Source organism: Leucoraja erinacea, chromosome 4, assembly GCF_028641065.1.
Source record: "Leucoraja erinacea ecotype New England chromosome 4, Leri_hhj_1, whole genome shotgun sequence".
NCBI classification, from domain to species: domain Eukaryota; kingdom Metazoa; phylum Chordata; class Chondrichthyes; order Rajiformes; family Rajidae; genus Leucoraja; species Leucoraja erinaceus.
In genome coordinates, this window is record NC_073380.1 from 61,392,841 (window position 1) to 61,412,795 (window position 19,955).

Consider the following 19,955-nt stretch of genomic DNA (forward strand, 5'->3'; position numbering starts at 1 on the left):
AGGGCAATTAAAAAAAATATTGCACAAAAATATCGGTAACTTTGAAATAGAAGCTGAAAACAATAGATTTTTAGATATTTTCTCTTTAGGCCTCTGGACTATTTGAGTAGCTATTCACAATTTCTTCAATTTAAAAAAAAAATCAGAATTTTTCCAATAACATCATTGTCACTGTAGTCGTTCCAATGAAAGCACCAATGAACTTAGATTCACCGTATCTACTCCACCTGCTGTATCATTCTGGTATTTTTCCTATGTAATATCAAGCACCATCATGAATTGGCAAAGGAGGTATTAGGGAAAGGCCTCCAGTTACTGGATTTGGACATATTTTGAATTGCATTTTTCTGGCAAGGCCACTAGATATCACATCTGACATTTTCCCAGTATGAGATATTCATCGACTGATGCCATCATCTTTGCAATGCCCACTTTTCAAATTACTACATTGCAGTTGTCACTTTTGAAAAAACAAGGTGCGAATTTGTGGCAGTTTGGCGAAGAGATGCGAATTAAAGAGTCCCCATTGAGAAAATCAATGTTCCCTTCAGAGCCTCGGTCTGACTTATTTTTCAGCATTCAAGACAAATGCACAAGCATTACTGTGCATTCCCCTAATGTTCAGAGCACTTTGGTGTATGCTGGTACAATCTTTCCCAGATTGATTAATCTTTACCACAGTGACATGGGCTCAATCAGGCAGATGATCATGTGGGGCATAGTTGAGGATGCAACGCTGTTCCCTCTACCATGATTGACCTCATCTCCTTGAAGAGATGACAGTTGTCCTGTCATGCCATGTTTAACCATGAGAAGGCCATCAGATGTTGAAGGATAGATGTGAGGTTATTCACTTTAGCGGCAAGAACAGGAAGTCAGATTATTATCTGAATGGTGTTAGATTAGGAAAAGGGGAGGTGCAACGAGACCTGGATGTGTTTGTACATCAGTCACTGAAAGTAAGCATGCAGGTACAGCAGGCAGTGAAGAAAGCTAATGGCATGTTGGCCTTCATTGAGAGATGATTTGAGTTTAGGAGCAAGGAGGTCCTACTGCAGTTGTACAGGGCCCTGGTGAGACCACACCTGGAGTATTGTGTGCAATTTTGGTCTCCTAATTTGAGGAAGGACATTATTGCTATTGGTGGAGTGCAGCATAGGTTCACCAGGTTAATTCCCGGGATGGCAGGACTGACGTATGATGAAGGAATGGTCGACTGAGCTTGTATTCGCTGGAATTTAGAACAATGAGGGGATCTCATAGAAACATATAAAATTCTTAAAGGATTGGACAGGCTAGATACAGGAAAAATGTTTCCGATGTTGGGGGAAGCACAGAACCAGGGGTCAGTTTAAGAATAAGGGGTAGGCCATTTAGGATTGAGGTCAGAAAAAACATCTTAGAAACATAGAAAATAGGTGCAGGAGTAGGCCATTCGGCCCTTCGAGCCTGCACCGCCATTCGATATGATCATGGCTGATCATCCAACTCGGTATCCCATCCCTGCCTTCTCTCCATACCCCCTGATCCATTTAGCCACAAGGGCCACATCTAACTCCCTCTTAAATATAGCCAATGAACTGACCTCAACTACCTTCTGTGGCAGAGAATTCCACAGATTCACCACTCTCTGTGTAAAAAATGATTTTCTCATCTCGGTCCTAAAAGACTTCCCTCTTATCCTTAAACTGTGACCCCTAGTTCTGGACTTTCCCAACATCGGGAATAATCTTCCTGCATCTAGCCTGTCCAACCCCTTAAGAATTTTGTAAGTTTCTATAAGATCCCCCCTCAATCTTCTGAATTCCAGCGTGTACAAGCCAAGTCTATCCAGTCTTTCTTCATATGAAAGTCCTGCCATCCCAGGAATCAGTCTGGTGAACCTTCTCGTTACTTCCTCTATGGCAAGAATGTCTTTCCTCAGATTAGGAGACCAAAACTGTACGCAATACTCCAGGTGTGGTCTCACCAAGACCCTGTACAACTGTAGTAGAACCTCCCTGCTCTTATACTCAAATCCTTTTGCTATGAATGCTAACATACCATTTGCTTTCTTCACTGCCTGATGCACCTGCATTCCTACTTTCAATGACTGGTGTACCATGACACCCAGGTCTCGTTGCATCTCCCCTTTTCCTAATCAGCCACCATTTAGATAAAAGTCTGCTTTCCTGTTTTTGCCACCAAAGTGGATAACCTCACATTTATCCACATTATACTGCATCTGCCATGCATTTGCCCACTCACCCAACCTATCCAAGTCACCTTGCAGCTGCCTAGCATCCTCCTCACAGCCCCCCAGCTTCTTGTCATCCGCAAACTTGGAGATCTTCTGTGAATCTGTGGAATTATCTGCCATAGAAGTCAATGGAGGCCAATTCACTGGATGTTTTCAAGCGAGAGTTAGATTTAGCTCTTAGGGCTAAAGGAATCAAGTGATATGGGGAAAAAAGCAAGAACGGGGTACTGATTTTAGATCAGCCATGGTCATATTGAATGGTGGTGCTGGCTCAAACAGCCGAATGACCTACTCCTGCACGTATTTTTCTATATTTCTAACCTCTTCCTTTGGCAGCCTTGATTTTCTAGTTGATCTTCAGCTGCCATGGAAGAGATTCTTTGTCTGTTGGGTTTCCCATAATTAAGCACGACAAACGCAGGACAACCGTCATCGCTTCATGCAGCAACTGTTACTAAACACAACACAAAGTTTTAATGGGCGACAACCAATCTAATAATTTTGTTACTGTGTATTTCTGCAGATCACAGGATGCAGCCCCCAATTGGCACTCCAAAAATCGGTGCATTTCAATTTGTAGGCAAGGATGTTTGTGTCCTTCCTAGTTATAGTTGATAGGAAGTATCAACCACCAGGTGACATTGCAATGGCTGCCTCGCCAACAGTCTGTCTCGTCCTTTTCTCTCTTTGTTGTTTTTAGCATGTGTTAAATGTATATTTTAGTATTCTTTAGCTTTGTTTTATGTGGGGGGTGGAGGGAAACTTACCTCGACGGAGATGCAATTTTTTTCCATATCGTATCTCCGCCCACACTGTAGCCCAACATCGAGGAGCTGGTGGCCTCTTGCTGGGGATCGAATTTGGGAGCTCTAACCGTGGGCGCCTGCAGGGCTTAACATCGTGGAGCCAGCGGTCATGTCGGGGATCAACCTCAGAGCTCCAACCGCGGGGAGCATGCATTGTGGAGCTTGTGGTCCCTTGGTTAGGGATCGACTTCGGGAGCTCCAGGCCACAGGAGTTTCAACCACCCAATTCGACCACCGGCAGCGGGAGCTTCGATCTCCCCGACTGCGGATGGTTCGATTGCCCCGACGCCGAGAGAATAAAGAGTGAAGAAGATTAGATTTTATTGCCTTCCATCACAGTGAGGAATGTGGGGAATCCGCTGTGGTGGATGTTTATGTTAACTTTTATGTAGTTGTGTGTCTTGTTGCTTTTTTCTAGTATGGTTGTGGTAAATCGAGTTTCACTGTACCTTAATTGGTACACGTGACAATAAAATACCTTTGAAACTTTATTCAAAATTATTGCCTCGAAATTCTGTGGTAGCAAGCCTTTATTGATTCAGATGTGATCTTAAAAGCGTCAGTTCCAGAGTTGTTAGAATTTCCTGATTATTCATTTACATGGAATGTCATAGTCATTTGCTTTGCTACAACAGTGTATTTGAGTATGTGTAGAAAGGAACTGCAGATGCTGGTTTAAGCCAAAGACAGACACAAAATGCTGGAGTAACTCAACAGGTCAGGCAGCATCTCTGGAGAAAAGAAATAGGTGACATCTCAGGTCAACCCCTTCTTCAGTGAGAGTCAGGAGAGGAAAGCTAGAGGTAATCACAGAGGGGGAGCAGCAAGAGAGGGTGTTTCTGAACTCCCGTCAAGAAAGGTGGAGAACTTCTTCAAAGTAAACATTCCTTGAGGAGATTTTGCAGTGGAGCAAATCAAATGTGTAGGAAGGAAATGTATATCTGAGTAGTATGGTGACACATTTGTACCCTATCGGATTGCACAAAAAGATAAAATGTAGGGATAGAAGTAAATCTTTGTTTTAACTTATTTAAGCAAAAATAATTACACTGTAAAATTAAAATATCAAGTTGTGTGGTTATGAATAGTTCCTCACTTCAATGGACATTCTTTTAGGAGATTATTAGTGATATTTTTTATGGCTAATGTTGTCTCTGTACATGTGGGTTTAATTAGAGATTCTGGCAGCAAAAATCCATAATATCCTGTATCTCGCAATTCAAATGCAAATGAATAAGAAATCCCATGTTTGTAGGCCCAATCGATAGAACTACCGGAAGTGACATCTAAAAGGCAAGAAACAAATGTATTAGAACATGCGTTTAGTAGATCATAACATAATATATTTACGTATGATAATAATTTGCCCCAGCTTGGTTTGCCTCTCAAAAATTACTCTTAAATGTAAAATATTAAAAAAAAAAAAAAAGATTTTGCAACTACAGCGCTGTTCAGAAGTCTACATTTTTTCCTCAATCTATGTGTATAAACTTTAGAACCAGATCAAAATTTACCACGGGTGAGAACAGTGTGGTCATTAATGCGATACTGACTCAAGTCGTGTTCTTAAAATGTAATTCTCTTGATTCCGTTTTCTCCCCTTGGGCTACTCCCTCTGTAAAATTATGCTTAGAAATGTTCTTAAAGAAGGCAATATTAAAGAAAAATGTGTGATTAACTTTACTCAATTCTTGGAATCGAAAACAGGGAAAGTTGCTCAAGGTAATGCAAATTATGTATGTATGGATTTTTAGAAGCTACGATTAAATGGCATACAAGTGGTTTGCTGAGGAGATAAAAGCCAATACAATTAAAGGAAAAATGGTGATATTGGCCTTTTATATTATTTGAGAATTATGTCCTATCATGTATTTTTAGACCATTAATATATAGCTAAAGGAACAATGGTTTTCTTTTCGATCACTGAGAGTGGCATTGTGAAACTTTTTCTTGTCATATGAAACATGTTCACAATTATTCTTCTGATAAATAATGTATTTAGATTCTGTGCTTTCCCTTTCTATCTATTACATGGATTTTTTTAAAATTGGGTATTTTATCCAGAATCTTTGGAAGTCCGTGTAGAAATGTACAGCAAAACTTAATCACCCAACATTTACACAACATGACAATAATTGATCAGTGGGAGAGCTTAGGACTAGAGGTCATAGCCACAAAATGAAAGGATGTTCCTTTAAGAAGGAGATGTGGAATTTCTTTAGTTAGAGGATGGTGAATCTCTGGATTTTTTTGCCACAGAAGGTTGTGGAGGCCGTCAATGGATATTTTTATGGCAGAGATAGATTCTTGATTAGTACGGGTGTCGGGGGTTATGGGGAGAAGGCTGGAGAATGGGGTTAGGAGATAGATCATCTATGATTGAATGGCGGAGTAGACGATGGGCTGATTGACCCAATTCTGCTCCTAACGCGTGAACTTATGAGCTTAGTCATCTCAGTTTGTCTTTAACAAGTGTAATTTGCCTCGCTCTACAATTTTATTATCCCTTATAAATAACTGCCCCACAAATATTTCCCCACCATCGACATTTGGTATACTACTCTAATTACTAGATTTATCTCTTCCATTTTTAAAAAGCAATGTATTTCATTTTACAATCATTAGACATTCTGAAAACATCCTATTGTCCAAAGAGAATTGGAACATTGCAATCAAGCCCACATCAAATCCCACTTTTGCTTCCGTCCGTAACCAGAATGCATCCCCTCCAGAGCAGTGGTATTTATGCTCAAGAACTGTCGATCTCGAAATAACCCCCTTTCCATTCTTGTTGTTTTCTCAACAATCCTGGTGCATTCTTTTACTATTATATTGGTAGCATCATTTCCAAAATGAAGATAAATTTCATTTAGCACACCAACAGGCCTATGTAAAGCTTTGTTTCATCTTAACCTTAATCACTTTGGACATTGAGGGAGCATCAGGGTTTAAATTGTCTTCTGCACTTCTTCCTTTGAGGACATGGCACCAGATTTGGTAATTGGCAACCCGTCTATGTGTCTCGGATAATGTGAATCTGATTGATCTCATTATTATTAATGATAGTTTTCTATTTATCTGGCAAGTTTAATTTGCCATTGTTTTATTTTGTATTCAGTTAGAATTTTATGACAATATTGTAAAATATTTGTGATATATTTTCTTTACAATTAAAAAATGAAACATAATTTCAAATATGCTTACATAACCTTTACTGTGGGCCTAGGTAAATATCATAAATATTAAGACTTACATAAGGTGCTAGATGCTGGCCCATGTTTGTACTTGATACTATACACAGAGTAAATAGCACTGACTGCTTTGTATGCTGCTGATTCCTAAAAAACAAAATTAAAAATGTAATTTCTTAAACAATAATAGTTGAAGTTAAAAGTAACGATTATGTTTATTTAAGTTGTTGACATCAAAATGATCACACTGTATATTGGTGATCACAATTAACTCATTAAATTACTGTTATTTCATGGTGTTATCCACATATCATGGTCTAGAAATTGCTTTCTACCACCATTTGGTGTTGAAACTTTGAGGATCACACTAGTGTTGTCTGTGATAGTCACAAAAAGATCGAGAACTATAGTTGTGAGGTTAACATGACAGCACTGTTCGGTAGATACAAAATGCTGGAAGAACTCAGCGGGTCAGGCAGCATCTCTGGAGAGAAGGAATGGATGACGTTTCGGGTAGAGACTCTTCTACAGACTGATGTCAGGAGAGGGGGGTGACAAAGATAAAATGTAGTCGGAGACAGTAAGACTAGTGGGAGAACTGGGAAGCGGGAGGGGATGGAGAGAGAAAGCAAGGGCTATCTGAAGTTAGAGAAGTCAATGTTCATAAAGCTGGGGTGTAAACTACCCAAGCAAAATATGAGGTGCTGTTCCTCCAATTTGCGCTGGGCTTCACTCTGCCAGTCATAATCATACTTTATTAGTCAAGTATGTTTTGCAACATACGAGGAATTTGATTTGCCATACAGCCATACCAATAAAAAGCAACAAAACATACAAAATACTTTTTAACATAAACATCCACCACAGTGACTCCTCCACATGCCTCACTGTGATGGAAGGCAAAAAAAAAGTTAAATCTCTTCCCTTCGTTGTTCTCCCGCAGTCGGGGGCCTTGAGCCTTCTGTTGTCGGGGAGATCTTGGCTCCCACAGCCGGCAGTCGGGGCCTCCGTATCGGGGCGATCAAGCTTCCGCATCGGGGGGGGGGGGGGGGGATCTCAGATCCCCGCGCCGGGCGATCGGACCCCAGGTTGGGGCTAGTCGAACATCTTGCAACTTTTGAGCTTCCCGACATCAGTCTCTACCCGAGACTGCGAGCTCCTCGATGTTGAAATCCGCAGGCGGAGCTTCGATCCCAGGCAAGGGATCGCAGACTCCGATGGTAAGTCCATGGCCCCAAAGTCAGTCTCGACCAAGGTCTCCAGCTCCATGATATTAGGCCACAGAGCGACCGGAGATACGATCCGGAAAACAATCGCATCTCCGGCAAGGTAAGGGATTGAATAAAAGTTTCCCCTGAACCCCCCCCCCAACATCAACCAACCAGAGAACATGAACACAAACTTTTAAAAACACACAAAAAACATAACATAACAAAAAAGACGAAAAGACAGACGAACCGTCGGCGAGGCTGCCATTGCTGACAGCGACACCTGTTGGAACAATGGAGGAGGCCCAGAATAGAAAGGTCGGATTGGGAATGGGAGGGGGAGTTTAAGTGCTGAGCCACCGGGAGATCAGGTAGGTTAAGACGGACTGAGCGGAGGTGTTCAGCGAAACGATCGCCGAGCCTGCGCTTGGTCTTGCCGATGTAGAGAAGTTGACACCTGCAACAGCGGATACAGTAGATGAGGTTGGAGGATGTGCAAGTGAACCTCTGCTTCACCTGGAAAGACTGTTTGGGTCCTTGGATGGAGTCGAGGGAGGAGGTAAAGGGACATTTGGGTCCTTGGATGCATTCGAGGGGGGAGGTAAAGGGACACCTCCACACAATCCGTATTAACCTACCTGATCTCCCAGTGGCACAGCATATCAACTCCCCCTCCCATTCCCAATCTGACCTGGGCCTCCTCCATTGTCAGAGTGAGGCACAGCGCAAATTGGAGGAACAGGATCTCATATTTTGCTTGGGTCGTTTACCCCAGCGGTATGAACATTGACTTCTCTAACTTCAGATAGCCCTTGCTTTCTCTCTCTATCCGCTCCCCTTCCCAGTTCTCCCACTAGTCTTACTGTCTCTGACTACATTCTATGTCCCGCCCCCTCCCTTGATACCAGTCTAAAGAAGGGTCTCGACCCGAAACACCACCATTCCTTCTCTCCAGAGATGCTGAGTTGCTCCAGCATTTTGTGTCTACTGTCGATTTAAACCAGAATCTGCAGTTCTTTCATACACAGTACTTTTCAGTATCTCTTTGTATTAGTGCAATGAAACTGGTATTACCAGTATTAGAATTCTTGCGTCAGCATAGAATGCAGTAGGAGTGGTATTTGCAATCAGATGCTGTAAGGGACACATCACAATAATAACATTGTTTCAGCTGCAAGGGGAGCTGTTGTTGCTCAATGTGGCAGGAAAAAAAATCCAGGGAGGACAAAACTCCTGCTGAACAAGAGGCGATGGTTTCCCAAACAGGTTCAAAAATACACAGAAATGTGCACATGAAACACTACTCTGGGTTAAGCAGTTTACAGCTGCACAATGACATTTCTTCTACCAACATTTCAGTCTGAAGGGCTCCGACCCGAAACGTCACCTAGTCATGTTCTCCAGAGATTCTGCCTGACTCGCTGAGGTACTCCAACATTTTGTTGTTTTTTTGTAAACCAGCATCTGTAATTCCTTGTTTTAACATTTCATCTAACTTGTCTATATCCACAGATAAACCTTTCATGGTAAATCTAAAAAGACTGGTCCAAATCACCTTAAAATACTGCCTATTCGTTTTTTCAGGCGAGCTAAAATTGTTCTATAAAGTCTATACTAAACAAAGGATCACCAACTTTGAATTTTCCAATTAACATTTTGTTACCATGATACATCATCATTACGCTTAATGGCATAAACCAAGTCGAGCCTGATCTTGTTAGCTATTGGCAGCGTAGGACAGTCTGTAATACCTTTTTAAAACTTTGTAAAACTGAGATGTGCATGAAGTAAAAAATGGACTTCACAGACGGATCTGGAGTCACTCTGCCATCGAACTTCACGTTAAGTTCAGGAGCAAGCTAGGCTTTCCCGAGACTCCCAGTTAGCATATTTTAAATTTTAAAAAATGTTAATTATTTATTTTATTTTTGATAATTTTATCATCTCTGAACGTCAATTAAAATGTCTGCCACCAAGCAGATTTGGGTCCGGGACTTCCTCCATGTGCTGCCAAAGATCCTGATGTCATTAAAATTGTAAGACAATTAAATCTACATAGCTTCAGGCTTATCTGTTACCCCTCCCAAAGTGTATTTCATATATGTTTTTTTTTTCTTACTAGTTTTTAAAGGCCGATTTGAATTACAACACATTAAAAAAAAGGCATACCGGGATGTTTCCTTTATAGGGGGAATCGAAATTTGTAATGCCATGAATTTTATCGATAATACTGAAGATCACCTTGGCATTTGCCCCTCTGAGAGTTTCGACTTGAAAGATGATCTATCATGCCAAATAAATCAAACCCAACTGTGATGATAGCCATTTTGGTTAACGTTGATGGATTTAATTCAACATTTTTGCATGTATCATGCTATTGATTGAATGGTTCTAGACAACTCTCCTACTAATTTCAAGATGTTAGAAATAAGAAGTCTGGAGGGTTAACTGGGATACTACCCCGTAAACATTGCATTGATTAACTGAACTTAATGCAAATGAATGTGGAGGGATGAACACTTACAATCAACTTTACCATGTGCTTAGAATTTGCAACCAAAGACTAATTTCTCCCTTGACTGAACTTTTGGTTAAAACAGATAGAATGAGCATGCCCATTCCTAAACCAATTGAGGTTTATATGTTTCAAGGTATCCCACAAACAGATTCACTGAATATTTCTCCATGTGACGTTATGTTTTTGGACTAACTAGATTGCAGGTATTTGTCTTTTATGGTGTTACTTTGTTCAACCCTCCTTGTCATTATTAATACTTGTTTTTCTTGAAACACAGGTGGTGATGAATCAGTACTGAACTATAATCATATAATATAACCATATAACAATTACAGCATGGAAACAGGCCATCTCGACCCTTCTAGTCCGTGCCGAACACATAATCTCCCCTAGTCCCATATACCTGCGCTCAGACCATAACCCTCCATTCCCTTCCCATCCATATAACTATCCAATTTATTTTTAAATGATAAAAACGAACCTGCCTCCACCACCTTCACTGGAAGCTCATTCCACACAGCTACCACTCTGAGTAAAGAAGTTCCCCCTCATGTTACCCCTAAACTTCAGTCCCTTAATTCTCATGTCATGTCCCCTTGTTTGAATCTTCCCTACTCTCAGAGGGAAAAGCTTTTCCACGTCAACTCTGTCTATCTCTCTCATCATTTTAAAAACCTCTATCAAGTCCCCCCTTAACCTTCTGCGCTCCAAACAATAAAGCCCTAACTTGTTCAACCTTTCTCTGTAACTTAGTTGCTGAAACCCAGGCAACATTCTAGTAAAACTGTCCTCCCTACGTGATTGTACACCTGTTTGAGTGCACCGAAACGACAACCTTTTTGCTAGATGTCAATAAAACTAAGAATCGTTGTCTTCAGAAATGAGAGATTGAAAGATTATGTACCAGTTTTCATTGGTGGGTCAGCGGTGGAGAGAGTTTTCAGCTTTAAATTTCTGGGCCTAAGCATATTGGGTGGCCTGTCCTGGGCCCAGCACAGTATTGACGAAGAAGGTGTTCTAGCCCCTCTATTTTCTTAGAAGTTTAAAGAGATCCAGTATGTCATAAGGAGTAGGAGTAGAATTAGGCCATTCAGCCCATCAAGTCTATTCCACCATTCAATCATGGCTGATCTATCTCTCCCTCCTAACACCATTCTCCTGCCTTCTCCCCATAACCTCTGACACCTGTACTAATCAATAATCTATCTATCAATCTCTGCCTTAAAAAATATCCACTGAGGGTCTCCACAGCCTTCTGTGGCAATGAATTCCACAGATTCACCACCCTCTGACTAAAGACATTTCTCCTCATCTCCTTCCTAAAAGAACGTCCTTTAATTCTGAGGCTATGACCTCTAGTTCTGGAATCTCCCAGTAATGGAAACATCCATGTCATTGAATACTCAAACAACATCTATTGAAGCACTGCACAAAGACTGGTTACACCATGGCCTGGCATGGCAATTCCAACACATAAGGCGGCAAGAGGCTGCTGGGAGTGGTGGACTCAGCCCAATCTGTCACAAGCACCGCCCTCGCCATCAAGGAAAGCACCCGACATGAGGCACTTCCTTAAGAAGGTAGCATCCTTCATCAAGGTACCTTACCATCTGGGCCATGCTCCATTCTCGCTGCTCCCATTAGGCAGGGAGTACTAAATCCAGATGTCAAACACCGCCAGGTTCAGTAACAACTACTTTCTAACAACAATTAGGCTCTTCAATCGACTTGTACAACGCTAACCCTACATTGGAAATAGAATACTGCAAACCACCCTCCTGTTGGGCAGAACACACAATGGTTGGAAAGCATATTTCTGCGGATTAGGAATGGCTTCTTCCCTGGTCTGATCAAACTACTGAACACTCCTCTCATTAGCTAGGTGTGTATTCCGAATCTCCCAGCCCATCTCATTGTGCCCCTTGCACTTTCTTCTTTTATTGGCACCTCTGTCGCCGTAACACTAGAATGCTGTGACACCTTATTCTGCACTCTGGTATTTTTTTGCTTCATACTACCTGTTGTACTCATGTATGGCTTGATTGTACTCATGTAGAGTACGATTTGACTGTCTAGCTTGCCAACAGGTTTTTCACTATGTCTCGGCACATATGACAAGAAAAATCTAATACCAATATCCCTTTTGCACTACGATGGACTTGTTTTCTGATTGTATACTTTTGCACTTATGTCTTGTCTTGTAGAATTTGCATGTAATGAATGGATAATTTATGTTTGCGTGTTTTCTAAGTCTATGTGCTTGTGATATTGCTGTAAGCAAGATTTTTATTATTAGTGTACCTCACATTTGCCAATAAACTTGACACTCAGCAATTATCCATAATGGCTGGAGGATGGCAATTTTTTCATGCTCCTTCACTAATTTGTTAAGGTAAATCATCGTAAAACAATACCCTCATCTCCACTACAACACACAATCCCATAATCTATCATATAGACTAATGGCGTATAGAGGTCTTCCAGTAATGTAGAATATTAACATGTTAATTGTTTCCTTTCAATAAAAATAATTAAACCTGTACTATTACTTGGCTCCAGGTATGAAATCTTGTTACATTTGGAAAGCAATTCCTTAAATATTATTCATCACTGAGGTGCAGATGGGTAGCAGTAAAGGAAAACTTATGCTGTATTCAAAACTTTACTTACAAACTTGAATTTTATTATTTGAGGTAGCATTCTCTTCTTACTTTTTCAAACTATTTAGCTGTGAAATGAAAGACCCAAACCTATTCTGTTACTTTCACACAAAGTTTCTCATTTCCCAGCCCTGCTCAACCTTTGATCTCTACTTGATCCCCTCCTGCTTTTAAAGCAGCTTCAGCTATGAAATGGACACAATGTACAATCAAATACATTTTAAATTATATCTACTATTATTGTTTGATTCACAATTGGCAAATAATTGTTAACATCATGCCTACAACATCAAGAAACCGAGATTTATTTTTTTGCACTTTGATTTGTTAAACAGGCACTGACACCATCTTGTAATATGATTAAAATATCAATTTAGGTTAATTCTACTTACCACACAATTGAAGTTAGGAATGATTGCTTCACTATAGGAATAAGGATATAGAATCATCTGTGAATATGAATGGAATGAAATGTATGCTTTAACTTGTTTCTTGTTTTTACGCAAGAAGTTTGCAACAGCCTTCACTTCTGGTTCAGATTCTGGCATGGGTCCACAGTATGTATCAGCACAAGGATGCAATGATGCCCCTTCACCTAAGAATTACAAAACATTGTTATAGGTAGCAGCTAGAGAGTAAAAGCCCTGTCCCATGGTACGAGTTCATTCCAAGAGCTCTCCCGAGTTTAAAAAAAAATAAAACTCGTGGTAAGCACGGAGAATGAACGTAGCGGGTACGTCGGAGCTCGGAGACATCTCTTAGCGGCTTGTAAAGCTAACGGCATATGTTTTAGATTCATATCTAGATAAATCAGCAAAACAAAAGAAGAGCAATTTAAAATCTAAAACTAGCGAACTTCTAAATACATATATAAAAAATACTAATATAATAGATGTATGGAGATCTGCTAATCCAGTTGGAAGGGAATACTCGTTTTACTCTCCGGTGCATAAAACTTATTCAAGAATTGATTATTTTTTAGTGGATATGAAATTAATGCCATATACAAACAACCCAACATACCACATTAGTAGTATCTCAGATTACTCTCCGTTGACATTTTCAGTAAAATTTGAGGGAATGCCGAGTAAACATTTTTTTTTGGAGGTTTAATACACATATTTTAAATGACGTGCAAGGCTATCAATATTTAAAACAACAAATGAAACTTTTTTTCGATACAAATGATATACCAGGTACTTTGCCTTCTTTATTATGGGAAACTTTTAAGGCATTTATGAGTAAAAGTATAAGAAGATATTTAGTGTAATTACAAAGTTGTTAGTAAAATAATTATTTTTTACAAATGGAAAATATGTTTTATTTGATATTTTTTAGAGATGTGAGATTTAATTTGTAAACTTTGTAATTACACTAAATATCTTCTTGTACTTTTACTTCTTAGAATCACCTTTTGGTTTTCTCTCTTTTGAGTTAACAGAGGAAATGTTTAAAATAAGCCATGTTTAAAATTCATGCAGTGGAGAATAGATGCAGTCCCTGTGGTGAAGGAACTCCCACGCATTGTTGCCTAGGTAGGACATTTTAATGTTTTAGGCCAGCAACAAAGAAGAAACTACTTAGAAAGATTCTTGTGCAGAAGTTACAATGATGCACTGCTGTTGATTATCATCAAGAGGTGAGTGGGTTTTCCATTGTTGACGATGATCATTGCATATATCCTACTACATGAGAAGGACTATATGATTATCTGAACATGCAGGATAATATTGTTCAAGTGTTATTGCACACATGCAAGGGCTGCATCAATGTTTGAATCTAATCCATTCTTTTTTTGTCAGTGAGGGGGAATCATCAATCAATTATCACATAAAAACACAATAAAGAAAACATATTTATGTAGATGGAAAGGAGGACAGAAATGATTTAAAAAAAAGTGAAACAGCAAGTAAACAGACCCTTCAGCCCAACCCGTCCATGCCAACCAAGATGTCTCATGTAGGCTAGTCCCATTTGCCCACCTTTGACCCATATCCCTCTAAATCTACGAATAATTTTGGATGGTCGTGCAAAAGTAACTGCATAAATTTGATGAGCCAAATTGAGTTTCTTCTGTAAACTGTGTGAGACGAAGTTGGATAGCAAAGAGCATGCTGTGTGCTAATCCTGCTTCACCCCATTAGAATGCACATTAATTTTTTGCTGTTTGGTCAAAGCAGCAAATGCTATTTACAGTGAAAGCAAATAACTTTGTTTGCAGGTTACTGCGAAAAACTAATTCATGAGCAAACAACAACTCAAAACTAGTCTGCCTCTGCTGCATCAGATATCCTGTATCCAGAGAGGCAAGGAGGCTCTTCAGTCATTCACTCAAATGACAGTGGAAGAAGATGATTGCAGTAGTCAGTGCCGGCATCAAACCCTAGGTGCTCTAATTGCAGTGCTGCCTAAAGTTCTATGATTTAGAAGTTCTATCACCAAATGCAATATTCTACCAACCACATCTTAGCTTCAGAGGCTGTGCAGCGCATCATGCTCCACTGCTGCCTTGAACCTTGCAAACGCAGGCCCCCCCACCTTCCCCATAGTGTGTGAGTATATGTGAGAGGGGAGTATATATGGATAGAGGGGAGTATATACTCATGTATAAACAATTTTAAAAGATGGAAGTTGAGGATATATTTTTATTCAAAGTGTGATAAATATTTGTAATAGACTACAACTAAGAGGTGGATAAATGACTTAACGTTCAAATGACTATAAATTAGATTGGCATGGGATGGGGATCACTGAATTTATCTTATTACCTTTATTATCAAGAGAAATGAAAAATATTTCACATCTGAACTTACTGCACCACTTGACCTTCCAATTCCGATTGGCATCAACACCGCGGCAACTGAAATTAGTACTGTTGGAACGTGTTTTTCTCCAGAATCTATCCTAAATATAATGCAAAAATAGTACGTCTCAAATTATGATCAGCTCAAAGGTAGACAAAAATGCTGGAGAAACTCAGCGGGTGCAGCAGCATCCATAGAGCGAAGGAAATAGACAACGTTTCGGGCTCAGCTCAACCTTTTAAATAATATCTTCTCTAATTGCTTGCAGCATGAAGCAAAAGACCATCTGAAAATGCAGAGCCATGAGATTATTTTTAAGAACTGGAGACAAATTTTCTTCAGGAGATTAAAGAAAGAAAAATAATTTTAATTGCCCTTTGACTTGATGAATTCATTCATTATGTTATAGAATGCAAGAGATCAAACTGCTTCTTTTAAAGAAGACATCAAGATAGACTAATCGAAACTGATCTATAGATGAAATGATTAAGGGAATTAAATCAAATCATTCACTTACAGTTGTCCAGCTGTAATGGTATCCGTCTACATTAAAAACAGGCATGACGTAAAAATACAGTTGATTTAGAAGCTTTCGGATTACAGGATCACTGCGATATTTTTGTACAGCCTTAAATAGAAGGAAAAAAAAGTGTTTTTGCTTCAATCCAAGATATATTATTATTGAAAACCCGTAGCATTCACTGCATATGCAGGGTTAAAATACTTTTCTGATAGAAAGTCTTAATCTACACATTGTTATTTCCATTATGAAAACAATGTGATTTACATGCTACAGTAGAGCTGTACATGCTACAGTATGGAAACAGGTCCTTGGAAACATAGAAACATAGAAAATAGGTGCAGGAGTAGGCCATTCGGCCCTTCGAGCTTGCACCGCCATTCAATATGATCATGGCTGATCATCCAACTCAGTATCCTGTACCTGCCTTCTCTCCATACCCCCTGATCCCTTTAGCCACAAGGGCCACATCTAACTCCCTCTTAAATATAGCCAATGAACTGGCCTCAACTACCTTCTGTGGCAGAGAATTCCAAAGATTCACCACTCTCTGTGTGAAAAATGTTTTCCTCATCTCGGTCCTAAAGGATTTCCCCCTTATCCTTAAACTGTGACCCCTTGTTCTGGACTTCCCCAACATCGGGAACAATCTTCCTGCATCTAGCCTGTCCAACCCCTTACGAATTTTGTAAATTTCTATAAGATCCCCCCTCGATCTTCTAAATTCTAGAGAGTACAAACCAAGTCTATCCAGTCTTTCTTCATAAGACAGTCCTGACATCCCAGGAATCAGTCTGGTGAACCATCTCTGCACTCCCTCTATGGCAATAATGTCCTTCCTCAGATTTGGAGACCAAAACTATACGCAATACTCCAGGTGTGGTCTCACCAAGACCCTGTACAACTGCAGTAGAACCTCCCTGCTCCTATACTCAAATCCTTTTGCAATGAAAGCTAACATACCATTCGCTTTCTTTACTGCCTGCTGCACCTGCATGCCTACCTTCAATGACTGGTGTACCATGACACCCAGGTCTCGCTGCATCTCCCCCTTTCCCAATCGGCCACCATTTAGATAATAGTCTGCTTTCCCGTTTTTGCCACCAAAATGGATAACCTCACATTTATCCACATTATACTGCATCTGCCAAACATTTGCCCACTCACCCAGCCTATCCAAGTTACCTTGCAGTCTCCTAGCATCCTCCTCACAGCTAATACTGCCCCCCAGCTTAGTGTCATCCGCAAACTTGGAGATATTGCCTTCAATTGCCTCATCCAGATCATTAATATATATTGTAAATAGCTGGGGTCCCAGCACTGAGCCTGGCGGTACCCCACTAGTCACTGCCTGCCTGTTTGCCAGTCAGTTCTCTATCCACATCAATACTGAACCCCCAATGCCTTGTGCTTTAAGTTTGTATACTAATCTCTTATGTGGGACCTTGTCGAAAGCCTTCTGGAAGTCCAGATACACCACATCCACTGGTTCTCCCCTATCCACGCTACTAGTTACATCTATGAGTGATGAGTCGGGCGGCTGCGTTCTAGACCAGTTGGAGTTGGTTGATGTAGGTGGAGCTGATGCCAAGGAGAAGTGAGTTGCAGTAGTCCAGTTGGGAGGAGATGAAGGCATGGATGAGTCTTTCAGCAGCGGGAGGTGTGAGGGAGTTTAGTTTATTATTGTCACCTGTACCGAGATACAATGAAAAGCTTTTGTTTGTGAACTATCCAGTCAAGGAAATTACAATGCGTGATTAAAATAAAGCTGTCCACATTGTAAGATAAATGGCACAACATTTAGTGCAAGATAAAGTCTGATAAGGTCCAATCAAAGATAGTTCAAAGGTCACCAATGAGGTTGGAAGAAACTGTACTTGAATCCAGAGGTATTCATTTTCAAACTTCTGTACCTTCTGCCTGATGGGAGAGGGCAAAAAAAGGGAGTGAGACTGGGCCTTTAGTTTAGTTTAGTTTAGAGATTCAGCGCGGAAACAGGCCCTTCAACCCACCAGGTCCGGACTGACCAGCAATCCCCGCACATTAACACTATCCTACACCCACTAGGAACAATTTTTGCATTTACCAATCCAATTCACCTACGTCTTTGGAGTGTTGGAGGAAACCGAAGATCTTGGAGAAAACCCACGCAGATCACGGGGAGATCGTACAAACGCCGTACAGACCCATAGTCGGGATCGAACCCGGGTCTCCGCAAGGCTGTAAGGCAGCAACTCTACTGCTGCGCCTCTGTGACTGCCTTGATTATGCTGGTGGCCTTGCCGAGGCAGTGTGATGTGTAGATGAAGTCAGCGGAAGAGAGGTTGTTTGCATGATGGTCTGCATGACATACATAACTCTCTGCAATTTCTCTGCAGTGGTCAAACTGTGATGCACCATGATAACATGCTTTCTACAGCACATATGTAGAAGTTAGTGAGGGTATTTGGGGACATGCTGAACTTGCTAATCCTTCTAAGGAAGTAGAGGCATTGGTGTGTTTTCATAGCTTTGATGTGGATGGTCCAGGACAAATTGCTGGTGATATTTATTCCTAATAACTTGAAGCTTTCGATCAACTACTTCGGTGCCATCAATGTATCAATGTTTTTGTTTGTAGGCAGGGTATATGTACTGCTTCACTTCTTAAAGTCAATCACAATCTCTTTTGTCTTGCCGACATTGAGGGAGAGGTTATTGTCAAAGCACCAGTTTGCAACGTTCTCAATGTCCTTTTTGTACTCCATCTCATCATCATTTGCTGTCGTCTGTGCACCTAAATTGATTTGGTATTTGGCTCTACAGTCATGGGTGTATAACGATTATAGTAGGGGGCTAAGAACGCATTCTCACAGGACGCCAATGTTGAGGATTATTATCGAGGATGATTTGATGATGGAGAGTGGTGAATCTCTGGAACTCTCTGCCACAGAGGGTAGTTGAGGCCAGTTCATTGGCTATATTTAAGAGGGAGTTGGATGTGGCCCTTGTGGCTAAAGGGATCAGGGAGAAGGAGAGAAGGCAGGTACGGGATACTGAGTTGGATGATCAGCCATGATCATATTGAATGGCGGTGCAGGCTCGAAGGGCTGAATGGCCTACTCCTGCACCTAATTTCTATGTTTCTATCACCCACACCAAATCCTGGCATCGCATCACTCCAGTCCGCAAACAACTTCACTGGCTTCCCATCCCTCACCGGATCACCTACAAAATCTTGGTCCTCACCTACAAAGCCCTCCACCATCTGACCCCCCCCATATCTCACTGACCTCCTCTCCCCCTACCAACCCTCATGGTCCGTCAGATCCACATCAGCCGGTCTCCTCTCCATCCACAAATCCAACCTCCGCAGTTTTGGGGACAGAGCCTTCTCCAGGGCAGCTCCCAGGCTCTGGAACTCCCTCCCCCAACTGATCCGCAATTCCGTGTCCCTCACCATCTTCCAGTCCCACCTCAAGACCCATCTCTTCACCTCTGCCTATCCTTAGCCCCACGTCCCCCTCCCTTTTCATCTGTGCTTGAATTGCCTCATATTGTGTTTTGAATTGAATTCTGTCTTTAATTTGTGTACTAGTCATGTTTCTACTATTTATTTCATTCCGCTTACATGTTTTTCCTCTACTTGCTAAATTTTTGTAAGGTGTCCTTGAGACTCTTGAAAGGCGCCCATAAATAAAATTTATTATTATTATTATTAAACTCACCAATGCCAACCAAGACGTAACCCATATTATTCAAAATCTTTTTCATCCATAAGCCTGTCCAAATGTTGCTTTTTTAAATAATGTGCAATTGTACTGGCCGCCACTGCCTCCTCTGGCAGATTGGTCCTTATATCCACACTTCCTATGTGAGAAACCTGCTCCTCAGGTCCTCTTTAAACCTTTCCCCTTTTACTGTAAAACTATGCCCTCTATTTGTAAACTCCCTTACCATGGGTAAAATACTATGACCATCTACCTATGTATGCCTCTCATAATTTTGGAAACCTATATAAGGTCACCAC

At 40.8% G+C, this 19,955-nt stretch overlaps 1 protein-coding gene across 3 annotated transcripts in view; it reads right to left on the reverse strand.

The window, feature by feature from the left end:
* Window positions 1–369: 369 nt before the first annotated feature.
* The window catches only part of cpa6 (carboxypeptidase A6), a 37,646-nt gene continuing 18,060 nt past the window's right edge, over window positions 370–19,955 (reverse strand). The window contains exons 6-10 of one of the 3 annotated variants that reach the window (XM_055634428.1): window positions 15,944–16,054; window positions 15,436–15,526; window positions 13,015–13,217; window positions 6,299–6,383; window positions 370–4,331 (exon numbers count right to left, since the gene is read on the reverse strand). In XM_055634428.1, coding sequence (XP_055490403.1) covers window positions 4,138–4,331; window positions 6,299–6,383; window positions 13,015–13,217; window positions 15,436–15,526; window positions 15,944–16,054 — 684 coding nt within the window. In that variant the 3' untranslated portion in view covers window positions 370–4,137. The remainder of the gene's footprint in view (window positions 4,332–6,298; window positions 6,384–13,014; window positions 13,218–15,435; window positions 15,527–15,943; window positions 16,055–19,955) is intronic. The other 2 variants (XM_055634427.1, XM_055634426.1) reach the window with 2 other exon arrangements.